The sequence below is a fragment of the Trachypithecus francoisi genome, unplaced genomic scaffold, assembly GCF_009764315.1.
Source record: "Trachypithecus francoisi isolate TF-2019V2 unplaced genomic scaffold, Tfra_2.0 Lachesis_group3, whole genome shotgun sequence".
Taxonomy (NCBI): domain Eukaryota; kingdom Metazoa; phylum Chordata; class Mammalia; order Primates; family Cercopithecidae; genus Trachypithecus; species Trachypithecus francoisi.
Genome location: NW_022681468.1, coordinates 83,784,591 through 83,807,149, shown reverse-complemented (window position 1 = coordinate 83,807,149; position 22,559 = coordinate 83,784,591). Strand labels below are relative to the sequence as shown.

Here is a 22,559-nt window from a genome sequence, read left to right as displayed (position 1 = left end):
TAACAGAAGAAAGCAGTTGAGAAGACTAATGTCGGGACGTGGGCCTCTGGGCTCGTGGGACTTCGCCATGCCAGGGGACGGGGCGCATTGCCAGAAAATGAAGAGCAGCCCACTGGGGCCACTTTTCCCTGGCCGGGGGACACTGTGTGGCTCCTGCTGCCAGGCTCAGTCCCAGCAGGAGTCTGCTGCTCGCTAGTCTCCCGCGGCAGTCCTTGGGGGCTCATTTATTCAGAAGCCCTATTACCACGAGACCATTCTGTGGTCTGACCTTTCCCCACAAACCCCAAATGGGAAAGGGAGCTCTGGGCATTTTAAAGAGCAAACCGCATTGCTTCTCCTGCAAAACTGAAGAGATATAGCATAACTAGAGTGCATTCAGATGCACATAGATAGGGAAACACGGTTTCCATGCTGCCCAAAACAAAAGGAGGGAGTCCAGTCCTGCTGACCTCACTCGGAAGACACTTTTTTTCCTGGGAGAGTGTTCCCAGGTCCAGAGCAGGCAGGGATTGCTCTACTTTATGACTATATTCTACCCACTTCCCCAGTCCTCACACTTTTCTCCAACTCCACCACTCAGTCTGACTCTTCCTTTATTTAATTATTCCACACTCCTAAACCCAGGGGCTTCATAAGGCCTTTGTGGTAGCTGAGGAACAGAGAACAGATTATGCTGTCCAGGCAACCAATCCCCGTCTCAGGCCCAACAATAAACTGTTCTCTTATTAACCTGAAAGCCCAGAACTCCCAGGACTTCTCAGAGTCACTCGTGAAGCCCCTTAACAGTCCTGAAATGAAGGTAAATAATACAGCCATTTTTCATACAGAGAAACTGGGGTGCAAAACTGAGATCAGCTGCAGCTATCCTGGTCCCCATTGCTTTCCCATAGATCCAACCCTCTGAAGCATCCTCCAGTGAAAATGTAGTAGCAAGATTCACCCTGCCAGGATTTCTCTCCCCCTCTTAGATAATTACTTCCTGTGCTAGAAATCCTCCCTTGTCTGTGTGACTTTAGACAACTCGCTTAACCTCTCTGTGCCTCACTTATCATCTGTAATTTGAGGGACTAGAACCGGTTGATGACTAAGGCCCATTCCAGCTCTGCAGTCTTGTGGCTAATTTCCCAGTCCTCTGCCAGCCCTCAAAGAGAGTCGTATGGGACACTTTTTCCAACAATAGCCAAACTCAACAGGAGCAAGCAGAATTTCCTTCTCCAATTGAGAAGCAATGGGGTGGTGGTTGGAGTCTTGTTGATGTCTTTTGTCCTTGCAGCGAGGCAAAAAGGGAGGATTCAGATGTTATTGGCACTAACATCAGGACCTGGAGGTGGCCACACTCTTGTGGAAGGACCGTGCAGAGCTGTCCCTGTGGGCAGTGTACTTGCATAGCCAAGACTGGGGGATGTTTTAATAACTACTTCTCAATAAGAAGACCTATTTTATTCTGCACAGGGGTGTGGAGCCAATCCAGGTCTCCCAGGAGGAATCTACTCTCACCCACAATGGGGGATTGGTTCAGCTCAGCGGCTCTCACAAAGGGCTGAATACAGCATGCAGCAGTACAGGCAGCTCCCCACAGCTCCATGTGAAAATGACTCACAGCAGTTATGAATATCAAACCTCCTTTGATGTGTTCCCAGACATGAAGAACAGCCACGGTGGGAGGAGATGGACTCTAGTTGCTAGCTCTGTGGGGTGGTGCGCAGAGGGCCTGGACACATCTGGTACCATCCTGAAGCTCCAGGAGAAATCCAGGCTGGGTAATTACCTAGGACTTCCTGGGATAACAGAGCTTCCTTTCATCTATCTCTCTCCCTCCCTCTCACTCTCTTTCTGTCTCCAGCTACAAGGGAATTAGATTCTCCAAGAAATTACAACCTGTTTTTGTACCTTCACCTTTCCCGAGGGATAACAATTCACATCCCTGAATAAAAGTTGTTTTATTGAGCACAAAATGAATGCACCCCCTCGCTCAGCATCTGTGCCAATCGCCTTAAAGCCATAGACCTGGCCTCCGTCGGCCAAGTGAAAGGATTTTCCTCTGTCGTGGCCATTTCCAGACTCTCAGCCTTTCAAGTAGCCACATGGTACCTTGTCCTCCTAATAGGCTCTCAATGATGACTGAATACAAAGGCTCCAGTTCTCTCTTCTGTTGGCAAGACTGAGTCGATCACAGTCATCCACAGCAGAAGACAGTGGTGCTGACAGTCAAATGAGCATCAGGGCACACAGCAGAAGGGGTCAGCCACTGTCCCTTCGTGCCCATTTCAACAGAAAGCTTATTTATATGCAAGGGGTGTTCCCCTTCCAGGCAGGGTTCAAGAGCACATTGGTCCCTTAAGCAAAGTCTTCATGGTTATAATAGAACGGAGTGGCAAAGGACATGTAGGAAGAGAATCAGTTCCACCCCATGCCTGCACATTTCATTTTCTGAAATGAAGCTGATTTTATTTTGCAGGTAAGTTGGCCTTTGACTGAAAAGCTCTCATACACCCACAGAGGTCTGCACAGACCCACACATGGAAATAACATAAACAGCTACTCTTTACTGAGCAGTGACCACGTGTCAGGCACAATGCCTCGGGCTTCACATGCATCATCTCTAATCCTCATTAACATTCTGGGTGTAGGAGGGCAGCTATTGTTATTCCTGTTTTACAGATGAGGAGCCTAAGGTCAGAAAGGCTAGGAAACTTTCTTAAGATTGAACAACTACGAAAGAAGAGCTAAAATTCTAGATGGTTGGATTCTAAAGCATCATCTCTTAACCACCGTACTATAGGGCAATATGCTTATTAGCAAGTGCTTACTCTGTTGGAGGCACTGGAGTTATGAAGTAGTGCAGGAAAGACACAGTTATTAACTTCACAAAGCTTCATTTTTACCACACACTCATGCACACAGAGCTACACACACACATGCCAGAGTTACTGTAACTGTGGTGTCTTCCAAGAGCCCTGTCACTAAGGTATCTGGTTTCCATCCTTCCTCGGTATACTACTCTCGGTCCCCCTGCGCTTGAATCACAGTTTGAGTTGTGCATAGGGTAAAGACTGAGGTCTTCTGCAGAAAGGCTTAAGCTGCTTGAACTTTACAGACAATTATGTGAGCAATTCAACCTTTTATACATTATGCTGTAGTTACCCAGCTCCTGAGCTAGTCATCGGGTATTTTGCTTTGTTTTTTAACGTGGTCAGGAAGTTTCTCTGACTCATTTCTCTATCCTTTCAGAGGAACAGGGTAGGAGAGAAACAGGGGCAGGGAACGAGATTATTTCAAGCTTAATGAAGGTTCTGGAAGTCAAGTCATAGGTCAACTAGAAGAAATAAAGCAGCGGAAGATTTGGGGTGGGGCTGATGCTCCATTGCTTCCATGACACCATAAGATAAGTGGTGATCTAGGTGATCTAGGTGTGCAAAGGTGAAACAAAACGAAAGATGCAAACATTGTACTAGTTGCAGATTTTGCCAAGAGCAGATTGGCTGCCAAGGCTACTTCAGCCTTGACTCATATAGATCCATGATCTGGGAGACAAGACAGTGTCCTACTGTGCTGGACATCTTCCAGTGACATTGACCCAACTGGGGGAACTCCCTGAGGTTAAGAAAAACCTCCCTCCAAGGCTGAGTTAATGAACTACCTAGATGTAAGACAGGAGACTGAAACCATTTATGTCCCAGGAAAAATGCTGACTTACCTTCTTATGACCTAGACCTCTTTGCAAATCTAATGAGAAAAGTTTGTTATGTACAGATATTTGCCTCCAATTTTATTTCAGGAGATTTGTGCTCTTTCCTGGACTGCCCCTGAACCTGGAGGTAACAATTCTAGATCAAAGTCTCCCTAGAACCTTGAAAAGGGTGGACTGAGAAGACTGGATATCCAGCTCTAGGTAACCAGTCCTCCACTGCCACCACCATGCTTTCTAATCCCCAGGGGAACCTGGTCATCTTGCCAGACAATTGCTATTTCTCCTGACAAAATCCGAGTTAGTAAACTGACAGGGTCTTTGTTTCTGTTTCTCTCTACGCCTATCTCTCAAGGTGCCCTGCCATTAATGAATCTTAATCATCACTTTTATATCTCAACTCTGGCTCCCAGTTTCCGTTTTCCCATGCTTCCTCTGGGGGAGCCATCCCGGAACCCCCTCATTAATCCACAGACAGCCATCTCAGGACTTTATGCTAAGAATTCATTGTTCCCCACTTTCCTGCATTTGAACACTGGAGGGCAATGCTGGACCGGCCAAAGCACTCTAGGTGCTCTGCTCCATCTTTGTCTCAACCTTGCCTGTCATTTCAGGATGCAGCCTCTGGTTGGAAGCCAAAACCAAGGACCAGTAGAGCACCCATAGGCTAGCAGAACACTTAGGTCTATTACAGCAGCTCCTCCACACGGGATCATAGAAATAAAAGGTAGCTCATGGAAAAGCACATCTGGTTACATGGGTGACACAATCCCCTGGGAAGGAAACTGAGAGGGATGCTTGCCTAACTGTGTCATTAACCAGAAACAATCTGTCTCTCTGACTAGAGGATGCAGATTCCTACCTGTCTTCACTCACTCAGATGTAAACCCCTGGAGGGTAATGTCTAAGGTCTGCATTCCTGTAGCAAGCACAGTGCTTGGCAACAAATATTTGCTGGATGAATAAATGGATGAATGCATGCATGGATACATATGTATAAAGTGGAACCGGTCATTTTCAGATTTGTTGTTGTTTTCTAGCTCTTATGACACCTAAAGTTTAAATCATTAATCAGTTGCTGAGCATTCTTAGTCTTAAAGTCAGCTAAGGATGGTCAGGTGGTTAATTAAACCAGTGGTTGTCATTGTACAATTGTTATTTCAAACACCACTTCAAGAGTTTCAGGTCTTTTATTTTTAGGAAGTCCTTCATTATGTCATCCATGTGTCCTCAGACCTCACCAGCCTGTGGATTACAAAATACAGACACTCTTTCATTAATATTCAATTCACAAGAACCTGCAGGCTCATCATGCGGAATATTGAACATCTGTGATGTCCCCAAGTGATTTGTGCGGATTTCATATGCCACAATGGGTCCCCATGGGGCTTGATAGTTCCACAGAGCCAGGGCTCTTCTTCAGGCTACTTTTCATCGTCTTGTGAGACTTTTCTCCAGGCTGCTCTCCCCTCTACCTTCACCACAATGAATCCCATGTCAGGTAGACACAGTCCACTCTCTTAATCATTCAAAGCACTGCTAAATGTTTGAGGAAGAAAGAAGAGCACATTTTGAGACCCCAAAACCCAACTTGAGACTCTTTCTACCTCCAAGCAGGCTTATACATAGCAAAGACCAGCTCAAGGCACCCAGTAAAAATCTGCAGGCATCTCTGTATCTCCAAGTGCAGACAGCAGAGGAGATCTTTTCTTCTCAGTCCAAAACTAGCGTTTTCCTGCCCTGGGATGATTGACGGTGAGAAAAACATTTCCTCCAGGGAAGCTCTCTACCTGCCCCTCCACCTTCTCAGATGGGGCCCGACCTTTATGACTCTGACAAAGCAAACCTGGTACTCAGCTGTCTTACTAGATCTTATAATACTATGTGTGTGACATCAACAGCTCTAACTAAATTCACACTTGGGAAAAATATGCCCCTCATTCTAACTAAAAAATACCATTTAATTTTTCTAACAGAACACTTACTATTTTGATGCACAACACCTGTTTTCAGTTTTATGATGACTTCATAATCTCCAATACAATGAGTGAATATTTCTTTGAAATGAGAATAACCTCATTCTCAACCTTACTTTAGTTTTCTCAACAAAAGAAGAGTGCTCAAAGTTCATCTAGGGTCTTTACCTACAGAAATTCAATGCTGTCAGCAATCTTCAAGGAGCTGCTCTGCCAAAGGAAAAAGAAAAAAGAAAAAAGGAAATCCTGCTTTTATAAGTTATCCCTATTATTAAAATTTTTAACAAATCTCTCCCTACAGTTCAAACCTAGCTCCCCAGAGTACATGGTCCTCATCCTTCTCATAAAAATGCTGTTAAAAAAAGATGTCCTTTGACACCTTTTCTGAGAGCAAACAGAGATTGAAAAAAAAATCATTCTAAAATAACATTTTTTATCACTGTCCAATGGGAAGTGAGTTGATCATAGGTTAAGCATGTCCTATTAGTATATCTTGCTCAGGATGCCTTTGGTGTGAGTAAGGCATGGGTTTCTAGGGTAAAATCTCTGTTCTATACCTGCGAAAAACAGTGTACAGAAATTTCCACAAGAGAGGAGATTGGCAGTCAATACATAAGACTCCATAGGCAGGAAATCTCCAGGGTCAGTTCCCTGCATTCAAATACAGACCTGCCATCAGGGCTCTGATTTCCAGGTCAAAGGCTCGGTGAGTGGATAATGCCTAAGGCCTGATGTCCATGTTTAACACTGATGACAGGCCACGGACCCTCCTGCCTTGGGATTCCGAAAAACCCAGAATCTTTCCCAGTTCCTATTGACACTCACTTTGGCCCAGGCAAGAAGTGTCTGAGATTGCTTCCCTTGAAACCATAGTCCTTTCTTATCATTCCAAAACCAAGCAGCCCTGGTTATGCTGCTGTGGCAGAGCAGGTAATCTTGGTGAGTCCTTCCAAACTGCACATACTGGGATATCCCTGGGGAAATGATCACATTATGCTACTTTGTTGAACACTAAGGACTGCAATAAGGACTATGAATCCCAAATATTGCTAGTGTGGGAGCCAGATCCTTCAGGTCATTCACTAGAAATTATCCAACCAGAAAATTTTCTTTCAAGTTCTGTTCAAAGTCCAGCAGTTTGCATACAGGATTCAGATGAGACTTCTAAGAATCACCTGCATCTTGGATAGAGCACCCTGGCAGCCTCTTGAAAAATCAATTCCCTAAGAAACCTATCTTTTAGAAATGGACCTTCCCAACGCCAGTGAGAGAATGAGAGAAGTATGTGTTTTCCAAAGGGAAACATATATAGACTTTCATGTCATTAATTTCTGAAGTCAGACCATGATAAATGTTGGTCAGAGTACAATGCACAGCTGCCCAAAGGAGGGGAAATTAGCTTGGTTCAGGAGGACTAGGAAAGGCTCCCTGTGGAAATTTTAGTTAAAGTGACTTGAAGGATGAATGATTTTGACAAATGAGGGACTGGAGAAGGACATGGTGGGCAGAGGGAGTGCAGCTTGGGCAATGTCAAGGAGGGATATAGAACCGTGCTTGGGGAACAGTGATCACTAGGTGAGAGTCGAGTCTGCCTGAGTTGGGGCAATAGAGTGGTTGGAGTGGTGGGTTGTGGTTTGACTGAGAAAGCTTTTGTGAATCACACTAAGGAACTAGATTCTGTTATATGGGAAATGGGCAGAAATTGGAGGCACATAAGAGGAAGTGTGCTCCGAAGAGTGCTTGGAAAGATTACTGTGGGTGGGAAGATTGGTTCCGAGACTGGAAACAATCAGATCAGATGTAAAATTAATACGAGACTGAGGTAGACATTAAGAAGGATCAGAAGGACTTGGAAAGAGAAAACAGTTTTAAGAAACACCTCAAAAATAGATAAATGATAGTGGGAATGAAAGAAAAGGGAGAGATTGTCTCTTCCCCACATCCTGGCTATGTGCTGGAAGATTCCCTAGTCCCAGGCCCCAAGGTCTTACCATTATAAATTAATCCTTACTCATTTGTCCATTAAGGCTTAAGGTGTCAATTCTTCCAGGAATGTTTTTATGTTTCTACTCCATAGGATTGATCCTTAATTCCAAAGGATTAATTTCCAGTGGCAGAATGCCAGGTACCAATAGAGGAGATTTGGGGACAGTGGTCTTCTCAGGCCCCTCAAAAATCGTTACATAGTTGACTGCCCACTCCTCTTATCTGTAAAGCTGTTTGTGTGAATAAGCTCCCAACTACTTTGTCTGTGCCCATTTGATCACTGATTGAATACAAAATAAAAGCCAAACATCTACATTCTTTTTCTTCTCTGAATTATCTTTTCCCTTCTCTTCAGATATGGAACAAGGAAACCCAGATCCAGGGAAAATATTCTAAATCCTTGATCTCCCTATCCAGTTGGCGCCCCAGCCCAGTAAAATGGCTTTGGGTACAACATTCCGCCAACAGCAGAGACAGCCTTCCCTGGGAGTCTTGAATAGGCCTGTCCAGGGCCACCGTGCAGCACACATACATCTTCCCAACCAACTCCACTGTCACAAACACCATCCACACTGTCGTGGGCAAGCCTCTGACCACCAATGCCACCCCACCCGCTCTGATGTGGGCACACCTATAGCCATGCCACCAGCACTCCTCGTGCACATGTCTACAGTGTATCTGTGCAGTCACAGTTGCCACCAACTCAATTCTGTGTAACCCTAAGTCCAGGCATCTTGGGGTGAGTATCTTCTTATTCCTTTGTCCAGTGTCCTGCTCTCCCTTTAAAATTGTTCGTGAGAGTATTTTGCAGAAAGATATGTGATCTTGAAAGAGAGAGAAGGAAAGAGATGAGGTAGGAGAGTGGCAGGGGTGGGGGTAGAGACTTTGAGAAAAGCAAGAAAAGAGAAAGGATCCTTGACATCCACCAGTCCCAACTCCCAAAATAAGATTGGCCCTAAGGATAGCTTATTATTTATCCCAAATTAAAATTTTGTGGCTCTGCAATCTTTGTGTACACAATGAAAAGAAAGCCATCACACAAAAGATGCCGTTATCCTCACAGTGGGAACAATAGCAGCCAAGTTGATTCTGTTCCAAGAATAGAATGATAACAGTGCTAAGTCAGGAACTCCAAAACTTTGTCAACAAATAGAATAATTTCTTGATGGGAAAATGGCTATAAAAGAAGGTGGGCAGAAAAGCAACTTTCTGACTCGAACTGGGCATGGGTTGCCAGGGAAAATTCCAGCCTGGGTTCCTCCATAGTGAGCTCACAACCAGCTGTGCTGAATGGGGAGAAGTCCTGCCTAACTATGCACAGACTCCAGAATGCCCTCACCTTACCCCTGCCCAGCATCATATACAGAATCTGACAGGCTGTACCTGTTTCTCTTGCCTAAAGTTACACATCATTACCAGATTTCCAACTCCATGATGGCACAAACTTTGGCTGGTTTTTGTTTCCATTGTATCCTCAGCATTCAGCAGAAGGTTTGTGTATACTTGGCACTCAATAAACATTTGCTGAATGAATGGTTGATTGATTAATCAATTAATTGATTAATTTAGAATGAGCAAAATACTTCCTCCCTGTCTGGCTTCTGAAGAGTGAGTCTAAGTACTAGACACTGCCAGATAGGCAACAGAAGCCACAGTCCACTTGGAAAAATGACTGTTTCTACCTTTGCTCATCCTTCTGAGCACCTTAGATTCCTGAAATTCAGGAACAAGGACCCAAGAGATCATGACCCACCAAGTGTCTTTCAACAAAAGACTATTTTCCTGGCTGTTTCTTTTCAGAGAATAAGCCTCCTGGGGCTGATAAGGGAATGACACCATATGCTGAAAACACAGGCCCTGAGTGGCAGAGGGCACCAGAGCCTCCTCTAAGGAGTCTGTTGGATTGCAGCCTTTGAACAAATCTGAGTATGTCTTTTGATAGCACCAGCATCAACCACCCCCAAGGACCTCTTTCCTTTATTGCTTCAGCAATGAAGCAGCCACATGGCTGTTGTAGATAAGGTGGCCCAAGTGCATTGTGCATGCAAAGTAGGCTACATGGTGCACAGCACTGAGAACCGCAGATGCACCATGTACCGGCTTCTCTACACTGCACTGCCCTTCCTCTGTAAGTGGGCCCCAGGTAAACGGGTACGATTTCCCACCACTTCTCATTTCTCATTTTCTATCATTTTTTCTTTGCCAGATGGCTCCTGCAAGACTGAAATCAGACAGCCTTCCAACATGGCCACTATCACTGGGACAGATGTCAAGTTCCAATGCCAATATAATATTCCTGATGGGAATTATGGTTCTGTGTGCTGGCATCTGCAGAGAGCTAACCAAAGCCTTACCCATATCTGCCATCCCTTTCAAGGCACCCTGGAATCAGAGCATTGCTAGTTGTCTGTGGACAGAAAATTGTTCTCCAGAATCTTAATCCTTAAGCATGTGCAGCCAAGAGACAGAGCCATTTACTGCTGTGCACTGTGGGCTCCATGATGCATACTGGATATCACACTGAACAAACACAGTAAGCCTCAAGCAGCCTCAACACAGAAAATTCAAAGGATCCACCAACAACACACAGGGTGTTTAGTGTCATCTTAAACTTGCATCTTGAATGCATCATGGATTCATTCATTCAAAACTAAAAGTCCTTTATGGCTTACAAATTGATGTACTGAGTATTGTGAGGGATACAAACATATATAACAAACACTTCTCAAATAATAAAATGTATTCAGCAGGTAGGATCTCCTCACTTTTATCTTGCTAAACCATGAGAAATTAAAATTAAATCCTGTTTAATTACTTGAATCTTCCAGCTGACAAATAATAGCAGTCTTTGATACAGAGAGGGACAAATGAATTGCACACACATATAAAATCAAGGCCAGCAATTAACATCTTAATGACATACCCTTAACTTACCAACATTTCTAAAAGCGTGAAAAAATATTAAATATCTATGTATACATGTATATGTACAGTAAATTTATACATAGATGATAGATGAATAGATACATAGACAGGCATGCTGTAAGAAGCATCGTAAAAGGACTGAGCTCAAGTTCAGACTTTAAAGCCAGACTTCTTGAGTTTTGAATTTCAGACCTTCCGTTTACTGACTCAATAGCTATATGACCTTGGGCAAGTTACTTTGTGCTTTGCTTTCCTCATCTATAAAATAATGATAACAATAACACCTACCTCAGGGAATTGTTGCAGAAATTAAGTGAACTATAGCAGGTGTTACTGTATTCAGAGCAAGGCTTGGCATGTGAAAAGCACTTAGTGAGTATTAACTACTTTTGCTGTTGAGTGTGATAATATCCTGATGATGATTACTAAATTTTCCCTCTGTTGGGCTGGGTTGAGCCTTTAGGAAGTTGTTGATAAGAAATAAGTCAGTCTCTTGAACAATCAAACATTATTTTCTACATTAGTATCCTATCGAGTAAGAATTAAATATCAATGGAGATTCAGAGAAATACAATTCAAAAGGCCTTCAGGACCTTTTTCCTGGATGGCAATAAATTACTGAGGGCTTCCTATGTAGAAATAAAAAACAGAGGAAAGTAATTTCTGCTTGACTGTCATAAAATAAGCAAATATAGGCTTTGTGAGATATTAAAATACAACAGTAGCCCCACTCATTAAATGAATAGAATAATGGAATAATTTATAATTTTAAAGCCAAAAGTAAAATTAAAGTCATTTATGAGCATTTTTTTTTTTTTTTTGAGGCGGAGTCTTGCTCTGTCGCCCAGGCTGGAGTGCAGTGGCCGGATCTCAGCTCACTGCAAGCTCCGCCTCCCGGGTTCCCGCCATTCTCCTGCCTCAGCCTCCCAAGTAGCTGAGACTACAGGCGCCCGCCACCTCGCCCGGCTAGTTTTTTGTATTTTTAGTAGAGACGGGGTTTCACTGTGTTCGCCAGGATGGTCTCGATCTCCTGACCTTGTGATCCGCCCGTCTCGGCCTCCCAAAGTGCTGGGATTACAGGCTTGAGCCACCGTGCCCAGCCATTATGAGCATATTTTTAAAGTATAATATTTGTTCTATCAACATAAAAGGCATAGCAGATGACCTGAAAAAGTTCCCACCTCCAAGAAGATAACAAATTAAGTCACAGTATGCCTGACGTTGTGTCATCCTCAAAAACTGGGAAGTCAGGATCAGTCCAAGATGCCAGAAGTGAGGAGGCTCTACAAAGACACCTCCACTTCGGCCTCTGTTTATTCAAGGCCCCAGCCATGGAAACTCGATGGTATGAACTGCTGAGCTGAGAACTGGGGGTAAGTGAGGACTGTCTTCTCTGTTTTTTGGTTTTTTTTTTTCTGAAAATGCAGGGTCTCCTGCTAATTCAGATTCTGTGTTTTATTCATCAGTGGGAACACAAATCCTCTGCTATCTTGCTAGCTTTCTCATTTGCAGCCAACATATGGGTTTATCAGCACTGGTTACCCTGCCAAGAACAGCCCTTCAGGGACATGGGATAACACAAAACAGGAAATTTTTCTTCGAATAAAGAGTTGGGCAAAGATCCTTTGTAAAATTTGGTTTTGGGGTCAGATTTCAAAGTCTTAACCCTCATGGGACAGGCAGAGACTCGGGGGTATTTGGTGAGTGACTGAGTCCCTGTTGCTCCTGAGCTTGCCCTTCCCCAGGGCTCCTCGGGGCCAGAATTGCTGAATGTTAACGTGGGAGACTCAGGTTTCCTACAGGACACTTACAACTCTTGTAACTCTGCTGTATGCTCCACCAGTAAGGAACTGCTTAGTAATTCCTCCCAGAGCCAACGCTCAAAGACTAACGCCACGTCACATGCAATAGGGAAATGCAGCTCTATCTGTCATCCATGTCACTGATTCTGTCATTCATTGCTCCATGCTAAAAGTCCCAGTGAGAGAAATCATCTTTCTTCTCTTTCAAAACCAGCTACTATTGAAAGTAAAGAAAAGTTTAGGGGCAGAAGAACAAAGTCATTACAGAACCATGCATGGATTGGTGAGCACTGCCCGGGGGCAGGTTTTGTGGTAGTGATCCATAAGAAGCAAAGCAAAATTTATGGTGGAGATGATGGAATATTTGAGAGTCTCTGCCCCAATCATCTCATAATCGAACTAGGAGCCCTCTAATCTCCCCATGCAATCCTTGGAGGACAGTCGTAGAAGAAAAGGTGAGCAAGAAGGTTTAACTAGTTAACAAGTGTTCATCGAGTATCCATAAATCTCAGGGGACAGAAGTGGCATTTTTGTATTCAATCATGTATATTAGTATTTGGTATGTGCTCCATACCACTCCAAGATCCAAGCCTTCTCGCATTGTGTAACTCATACCATAGTAGGGCTCACAGTGTAATAGAGGACCCAAATCAGATGCTTGTGGAAACGAGAAATACTTCGTTGTAATGATTATGGGGGTGCTCCAGGAGGAAAGTACAGACTGAAATCAGAATATTTCAATTTCAAAATGAGTTAGGTGATGGGAGCCAAGAAGACATCCTAAAGGAATTAAATCCTGAGCTGAAACTAGATATGAAAAAGTTTGTTTATTTACATCTCAAGGTCCCAAGTCAGTAACAGAAGCAGAATTACAACTTGAGAAAGGCCCCACTTGCCTCTATGCTGTTTTGCTCGGCAGCTGCTTCCTTCGGTGGCACACAGCTGGGAAAGTGAGTCGCAGATGGACTACTGGCAGCCAAAATTTTTTTAGAGACAAATGACACTGTGATTTTCCTTGACACCCATTGAAATTCCTCACTAATTTCCAAAAATATCTTATGTTGTTTTAAAACAACCAATGAGGCCCAGACATTTCAGTAGAACAAATCAGAGAAACCAAGTTAATTCCAGCCATCTGAGCATTCTGAGCCCAAATCATCTAGACTGAGAAGAAGAATCGTTTACTTACCGAAGGCAGTCGCAGTATACCCAGCAACTGAGGTCCTGACTCACAGCATTCTAACCAAGAGAAAACACAAACACAGTGTCTTCTGTTTTCATTCACTTCTGTTCCTGTCCTTCAGTTGCTTGTCCAACCAGCAGGAGACACAGCAGAGAAACCAGAAAACAAAGAAAGCAATTAGGAACAGGAGAAACAGCTGATAAGCACCCTGCCTAAGCAGAGGTGAATCCTGGGCACCCATCAGGGAAAGACTTTGCTGTTACTTAGGCTTTAGGTGAGGAGTTTGAGGGTTACGAGTAAGAGATAAAGCAAGGAAAGGGCTTTTCTTTGCCAAATTTATCTTTTTTCACCCATAAAGCTCAAAGAGGATGGGGAAAGAATGGATGTATTCCAAATCAAATGAAAAATAGTTCTAAAATTTCCAATTAGTGACAAAATCAGAAGTTCTGGCACTTTCTCCCATTTATGCTGAAGTAATACTATGGGTAAATGTTTTATATCAAAGACCCCAGAGAGACCATCAGAGAATGACACTAAGCTGGGCACGCATACTAGCTGGTATGGGGTTAATTTGATTTGACCTTGGCATCTTCTCTCTTCTTAAAGTCCTCCTATCCTTTCTTTATCCTGTATAGACAAAGAAAACTGGGGTCTAACTTATATGTGTTTTCCATCCTTAGCTGCCAGAGACAGTCCTTTGCCAAAGGGCACAGTAGATTGATACTACTCATATGTCTCTTGACACGGCTTCATTCAGCTCATTCATTTATCTACCCAAGTCCTACGGCAGCCTAACATGGTTCAACAGACCACTGTTTCCCTCAGAGGAATGTTCTGTGCCAGGCTTGAAATAACAAGCTCTGTGTCTCTCCTGGTAACTATGGCTCAGGCAGGGAGCTATGACCAGGTCACTAACCCCACCATGGCAAAGAGGAAGAGACAAGGCAAAGAAGCCAACATCTAAATGAGTACCTGGCACGGGAATAAGTCCTTCACATGTGTTCTCTCATTTCAACCTCACAGCATCCCTGCAAAGTAACTATAATTACCCCATTTGCAAATAAGGAAATCAAGACTCAGAGTTGTAATTTGTCCCGCTACTGGTAAGTCACAAAGCAAGATTCAAAACCATGAGCTAGTAGACCTGCAAAGTCAGTGCTCCTTTTACATGTAGGTAATGTGGGCACTGATACCACCTAGGCAGTGAGCCACAAGCTATTACAAGCAGGTTCTATCCAAGTGGGAGGCACCTTGCTCTAGGTACCTAGCAGGTTCTATCCAAGTGGGAACCACCTGCTGCAGAGTGCCCCACTTCTCCCTGCGCATACAACAGTGGGTAAAAGACCTGGATTTCCCATGTTTTATCCTGAGTTGCTGGCAAATTCTTTCCTAATCTCAGTCTTCACTAGATAAGCAACCAACTCTCTTGGTTTCTTGAGAGTTGGGGCATCTAGAAATCCTGCTTGGACTAGCAAATATCTTTGAGTTCCTAATATCAACCAGCTGTGTGCTGGGCATTAGGAATGCAAATATAAATAAGGTACTGTTTATGTTCTAAGTACTCTTAAAGTTCAATGCAGAAAACAAACAGATTATCAGAGAATAGAGGTGATAAGTGCCATGACCCAACATGGCAGGAGGTCCAGGGGAACACCTCCCTCAGGTAGAGTTAAAGAAGGGAGAAGAAGGACGGTATGGCTTTTCAGGAAGAAGGAGAAGCCAGTGTAAAGACTGAGCATCTGGAAGTCTATGACACATCTTTGAACCTGCAAGTATTTTTATGTGGCTAAAGTGTTGAACGTAAGTGGGGGAGTGGCCAAATGTGAGACTGGAGAAGGTAACAGATCAGGAGGTCTTAGGGACCACACAGCAGAAAATTGGAGGCAGAATGACCATATTTTACAGATTGGTTTGCGCCTTCGTGCCCTCATGCCTTTACTCAGACCATTCTCGCTCCTGGAAATGCACTCTGGAAGGGAAGGCTGACAACATCCTGCTGAATTTTCAGGGCTCAGTTCAGGGTTTTCCTTCGGAGTACCGGAAGCAGAAGCACTTCCTTCCACCACTCTCCTGGAACATGCTGTATCTACTTCTTTAATAGGACTTAACACTCCACTGTATTTGCACTTAACACTTTGTCATTGTATGTCTGTCTTCCCAGAAAACCGAATTTTTTAAAAGCAGAAACCCATATTGTTTACCTTTATGTTTCCCTAATAGTATCTGGCCTGCAATAGCCCATGTTTGTGGAATAAACAACTTACCTTGTGACCTTGCCAGCCCATCACAGCTCTCTCTCAGGAAGTGAGTAACACCAAACCACCGATATAACGGACAAAACTTCTCCTGGGCAGAGAGCTGCTCATCTGGGCAGGGACCGCCAGGAGAGCACCGGCCTACTGCAGGGTCACCCCCCCTCGCCCATGAAGCCATGCCAAAGACCTGCCTCCTCTTCTTCCTCACCATCTTCTGCGCAGGTAAGGACAGGCTGGGGCCTTTGGCTTTTAGGGATATGGGTCCCTGGGGCAATTTTCTGGGGGCCAAAAAGAGTGTATCATTGTAGAGCACTGCTGTAATACCCCATCCCCTTGGGGAAGAGCAAGTTCTTCACAGTCTTTCTGACTTACGGCTTTTCATTTCAGGGGTCTCATTGGATATAATTTTGGAACCGGATACCAAAGCACTGACTGTCCTCATTGGGGAGGCTGCTACCTTCCGTTGCAGCGTAACAGGAGGGGACCTGAAGAACTATCAAATAAGCTGGTATAAGAAGAGTGAAGATAACTCTCTGATTTTGGTCTCCAAACTAAGCAACAATTCTAATGACAATTTAGGGAATAATTTCAAGGTGAAAATTGATCCTTTAAAAAGTCAATTTATGCTTGACATTCAAAAAGCAACAACACAAGATGTTGGGACTTACTACTGTGCGTCTGATATCCACAGTGCTGCGGCTCCGTTTCTGACCGATTCAGAAACCCTAGGGCCAAACTGAGGCAGCAGATCCAATTCGAGACCACCCCGGGCTAAAATGTGCACCACACCTGAGATGAAGCTGCCTGATCACTTCAACAGTAACATCTGATAAAAGAGGCCAGGAGTTGAAATGGGAGCAAGGGGCTTATCTTTGCAGTTGGCTTAGAGGGGCCTTCTTTATCGGTTGAAGAGGACAGAAAAGACTGTGAAGATTTTTGTGGGGAGATGTTGTGGGGGGAGGGGGGTTGCTGCACCTGTCTCTCACAGGCTCCTGAGGAAAGGTTGAAAATAACAGCTTTTAATACTGAATAGGCCCTCTCATTGTGGAGGCAGGCTGAGATAAACAGAACTTTTACTATCATGAGTGCTATAGCTCATTGCAGTCTTTATTGTGAAAGTGTTCATGTGCATAAGCCAGATAAAGCAAGGATGGTTTTCCATTACCATCCTAATCAAAATTTCCAAAGCTATTAGAGATAGCTTTAATTCTTACTCTGTGAAGAAGGATGAATAGAGTCATTTTCTGAAATGTTTCCACAACTATTTCAGGTATTGAGTGTTTTATATCTTCCCTCAGCTGCCGAAGAGTCCTGGGGACCAGTAGGGGTGAGCAGGAAGGGGAAAAGCACAGGCTTCCTTCATGCTGGTTGCTGACAGAGAGCTTAGAGACAAATACTTGTGGCAATGTGGAATTTCTGAGTTGAGCATGGGTCAACTAAATTTAAAAATTTATTTGATTCCCGAGTCCCAAGTTGAAATGGGTAAGCCAAGAAGGTATGAGACTGCAGGGAGCAAATACCTGGAGGAACCCACTGAGCAGATGGGCAGAGGGGCTTAAACATACAAACATTAAACCCTCATCCAGGTAGTGCCTTCATCCTGTTGGCTCTCTTTGTTCTGCTCAAATATCTATCTGGAATCCTCTCTCCACCTAAGGTTAAAATTCGGGCATTAGGACACAGAGTAGACATAACCGTAAAAATTACAACTAAAAGTCAACCCTCCTGATACCTTCTACTCAACATTTCTTCCAATCTGCTATCATCTTCATCACATATTTTTTCTAGGGTACTTACTGTTCATGGTATTGGGACGGGTCAAGGGAATAGCAAAGTTCTAAGGCAAGTTCTAGTCAAAGTTCTAAGGCAAGTTCTAGTCAAAGTTCTATTCTCATCAATGTGTTTTCAATTTGTTTTTAAAAGACAGGGCATTCGAAAGTACAGTTAAAGATTACAAAGAATACAAAAATATAAGACAGTACATATGATAATGAGGGTTAGTGATTTCGTGTGCAGCGCTCTAGGAGTTTATGAAAGGACCAATCACTCTGAGAAAAGTTTCTTAGGTTTGAAACTGCAGTGAGCTATGATCACACCACTGCACTCGAGCCTGGGTGAAAGAGTGAGACCCTGACTCAAAAAAAAAAGAAAAGAAATGGTTTTTAAAACTTTTTTTGCTTTTGTAAATAAAAATTTATTTGTATATACTTAGTACAAGTGCAAATTTCTTACATGCATATGTTGCACAGTGGTGAAGCTTGGGCTTTTAGTGTACCCATCACCAAAATAGTAACCATTGTACCCAGTAGGTAATTTTTCAACCCTCACTCCCCTCCCACCTTCCCACCTGTTGGAGTCTTCAGTGTCTGTTATTCTACTCTGCATGTCCATGTGTACACATCGTTTAGCCCCCACTTATAAGTGAGAACATGCAGTATTTGACTTTCTGTTTCTAGGAAATTTTACTTAGGATAATGGCCTTCAGTTCCATCCAAGTTGCTGCAAAAGATATTATTTCATTCCTTCTCAAGCTGTGTAGTATACATACCACATTAAGAAAATTGTCTTAGAATAGCTGAGGCTTAAAAGAGGCAAGACTTGGATAAGTAGGAAGGAAAAGGAAGGGTATTTCAGGGTGGGTATACTTGTTATCTACTGTCACATACTCATCACTTCAGAACTTAGAGGTTCAGAACGACATTTGTTATCTCAGTTTCTGTGGGTCAAAAAATCCAAGTGTGGCTTAGCTGCATCCTCTGGCTCAAGGCCTCTTATCAGGCTGCCATCAAAGTGTTACCTAGGGCTGTAGTCAGTTCAAGGCTCATCCAAAATAGGATCCACTTCGAGTTCACTCATGTGGATGTTGACAGGCTGATATGGTTTAGGCATGTGTTCCCTCCAGATCTCATGTTTCAATGTAATTCCCAGTGTTGGAGGTGGGACCTAGTGGAAGGCACTGGTTTATGGGAGAAGATCCCTCATGAATGGTTTAGCTCCATCCCCTTGGTGATAAATGAGTTCTCACTCTATTAGTTCATGAGTGAGCTGATTGTTTAAAAGGAGCCTGGTACCTCCTCCTCTCTCTCTTGCTCCCTCTCTCACCATGCGACATGTGCCCAGGCTCTCCTGCCCTGACTACAGAGAAATGGACATTAGATGTGGTCAGGGCATCTCTAGAACAAAGGTTCTCAACTCTATCCACATATTTGAATCACCTGGGGATATCCTTTGAAAATACTAGTATCTGGGATACATCTCCAGAGATTTTGATTGAATTGGTGTGGGCTTGAAGCTCTGGCTTCCCAGATGACTCAACCTCCTTCCCCTCCTCTTGCTCTTCCCTCCCCCGGGGTTGAAAGCCACTGCCTTAAGATCTTGCTATTCCAAGTGTAGTCTAGACAATCATAATCAGCATCACCTGGAAGGTTTTCAGAATGCAGAATCTCGTGCACCATCCCAGATCCACTGAATTAGAATCTGCATTTTAAACAAAACTCCCCAGGTAAATTATATGCATATTAATGTTTGAGAAGCACTGGTCTAGGCATTCATCATTACTGAAAACGTTCATGGAGGTAAAATAAATAAATAAATCACTCTTTCCCAAATGTCACCCAAGAATCCATACTTGTAAAAAATCTCCTGAAGGGATACTGATGTGCCGCCAGGGCTCACTGATAGGCAGTCAGTCATCCCCAGTTCAGCTTACAGATTATTTGTGTAACTACTAAGGTAATAAATATTCTTATTGGGGTGATAGTGAGTCCTTGTATATTTCTTAGAAGAAGGTATTACATAAATTGTATGTTTTATCATTTCTCATTCATCCACAAGCAAATAAGGAAATGAACTAATATTTACTGAGTCAATATACTTTTTACCACACCATGATGGATCATCCACGGAAACCCAGAATCTTGTGCCACATACCTTCAATTCAAGATCAAGCCAAAAAAAAGATCCACAAATTATTGGTGTCTGGTTAAGTCTGATCAGAAACAAGAGGAACAGGAGACACAAGAATGTGTGCCTCCAGTGGTCCACTCCTGCAGGATGAATGAGGACATGAAATTCAGGCCCATGTTGGAGTGGGGTAACGTAGAACCTGAGGTAGGCCTGGGGTGAGCATGGAAAATGGCCTAGAGACAAGGAGGAGGGAATCCTGGGAGAAAAGAGCTGGACTGCCCAACAATCTGAGGATCTGGACACAATGAAAAAAGAAACCAGACAAAAATTAAAGTAAAAAACCTGGAAAATTTAAATAATTCCTGCACTTACTAGCAGGTAATTAAGGAAGCATTTTATGTAATATCTGAAGCCTCAGATTTAAGTGGAGACAGGGCCACTGAAGGCCCTAGCATAGTATAGGCATAGACCAAGTGTCTCTGCAGAAATCCGAAAGCCACATGAGTGAAATGAACACCCACTATTGTTTTTATATTGTTCATTTTCTTCCTTTCTTTCTCTTTCTCTTTCTTTCTTCCTTCCTTCCTTCCTTCCTTCCTTCCTTCCTTCCTTTCTTTTTTTGGAACAGAGTCTCATTCTGTCACCCAGGCCAGAGTGCAGTGGCATGATCTCGGCTTACCACAACCTCCTCCTTCCAGGTTCATAGAATTCTTCTCACTCAGCCTCCCAAGTAGCTGGGATTACAGGTGCCCACTACCATGCCTGGCTAATTTTTGTATTTTTAGCAGAGATGGGGTTTCACCATGTTGGCCAGGCTGGTCTCGAACTCCTGACCTCAAGCGAATCACCTGCCTCGGCCTCCCAAAGTGCTGGGATAACAGGCATGAGTCACCATGCCCAGCCTGTATTGTTAATTTTCTTCCCCCTCCAGTGGTAAAGACAATTCATATTATTGTTGCCTCCATTGTTCTGCTTTCTGTAATTCTTATCCATCATGAGAAGGGCTGACTTGGAAGAATTCAGAGCAGTGAAGAGAAATCCCAGAGAGTATCTGTCAACCCTCAAAAAGACTTTGAATTTGACTGTCAGACATAGGAATAGGCTTGCCACTCTCACCAGGCTCTCAAGAAGAGTACTTGGGCAGGCTGGATGGCTAGAAAAAGAAAATTCCTCTCTGATGCCCAAAGGCAGCTAGAAGGCATCCTGGCTTCAGGAACAGTGCCATCTCCTGGCTGCCCTCACAAAGAGGTCATCCAACATTGTGAAACCATGGCTATGAGTGAAAGGCAAGAGAAAATAAGGGAATCTGAAACCATGTAAATATGCCACTTCCTCTGCATTAGGGGAGGCCAGAGAGAGGCAATGAAGAGAATGTTACTTCTATCATATAACATGTTCTCGATTCAGAAGGTGCCATAGCCTTGAGCAAGTCCTCATTACACCATCTTGAAAGCTCTCAGGATGATATAGGTAGGGTCCAAATGAGAAAATGGACTCAAGGAAATCCAAGTTGTGACCTTCACTTTGAAAATTAAGATTTTAAACAGAAAATTGGAATCTTTGAATTCGAAAGCCAGAAAGGATCTTAAAGGCCAAGTAGGAATCCCTTCATTCAGTTTAAATGTCCACTAAATATTGAATGAATAAGATCATCCAGTCTCAATTCAAATATTTTCAATGATAATTCTTATTTCAAAAAATCTGTCCTAAACCAAATCAAAATCTGCCTCCCATAACTTCATATCTTTATGTCTGTTATGCCTTCCGGAGTAACGCAGACTAAGTTCACCTTCGCATATTCAAATATTTAAAGATAGCTATCCTGTCCAACCATTCCTCATGACTGTCTAAGAAATTTTAAACTCCTTGAGAGAAGAATCCAAGTTCAATATATTTTCCTGTACCATATGATTCTTAATAGAGTGACTAACCTATAGCAGGTAGTCAATAAATGTGAGTTGAATACATGAATTAATATCTATGTGTCCACCTGACCAACAGTTCTACTCAGGTGTCTCAAAGGCACTTCAGCTCAACTCCAAGACTTAAATCAAGATCTTCCTTGTGAATATGGCCCTAGCCTAAGGTGCCCTATCTGAAGGAATAACACCATCATTTCAAACCCATCCACTGCTCTCCATCCACTGCCACCAGCCTGGTCAAAACCAGGATTTTCTTCTTTGGATTGTTTCTATAGCCTGTTGAGTTAAGTTAGCTGGCCTCTGGTACTACTCAATATCTCCTCGCCTCTGGTACTATTCAATATCTCCTCCCCACAGCAGCCAGAGTGATCTTTCCAAAATACAAATATGATCACGTCATACCCCTCATTAAATATCCTTCAATAACTTCCCATTGCAGATAGGCAAAACACGAAAATCCCTAAAAGTCCTCTAAGACCTCGCACAGTCTGACTCCTTCTCACCTCCTCTACCATACCTCACTCCTCTCTCCCTCATTTTCCAAACATGCCTTCTTCCAGCTATCAAATACTTGAATGTACCAGGTGCCTTCCCACCCCAGGGTTTTGCAACACTTTCCTTCTCCTCATCCCCTGTTTAACTCCTATTGAAAGGAGTTAAACAAAAAGATCAAAGTCTACACATCCATTTTTCAGAGGCATCTTGAGATCTCCTGACAAGTTCAGGTTGTTTATTCTTTAATGCTTTCATATATCAGTTTGTAATATTTTATTAATTTGATTATGCCTATTTTCTCATGAGTCTGTAAGCTCTGGAGATCAAGGACTATATCTGCATTTGCTTATTCAACCCGACAAATCGCATAAACATATCTGTATGAATAAATGAATGAATTTCTCACATTCTGGGACTTCCC

At 43.2% G+C, this 22,559-nt stretch overlaps 1 long non-coding RNA gene and 4 gene segments (V, D, J or C); 4 read left to right on the top strand and 1 right to left on the bottom strand.

The window, feature by feature from the left end:
• LOC117070008 overlaps positions 1–22,559 on the top strand; it is a 677,437-nt gene that overhangs the window by 510,755 nt on the left and 144,123 nt on the right.
• Positions 1–22,559, top strand: part of LOC117070016 — a 705,780-nt gene that overhangs the window by 568,024 nt on the left and 115,197 nt on the right.
• Positions 1–22,559, bottom strand: part of LOC117070040 — a 405,055-nt gene that overhangs the window by 296,545 nt on the left and 85,951 nt on the right. The gene's annotated exons all lie outside the window — the stretch shown is intronic.
• LOC117070011 overlaps positions 1–22,559 on the top strand; it is a 387,464-nt gene that overhangs the window by 305,911 nt on the left and 58,994 nt on the right.
• On the top strand, positions 15,417–19,562 carry LOC117070026. The segment is given in 2 exon segments: positions 15,417–16,037; positions 16,203–19,562. Coding segments are annotated over 2 exon segments (399 nt in total).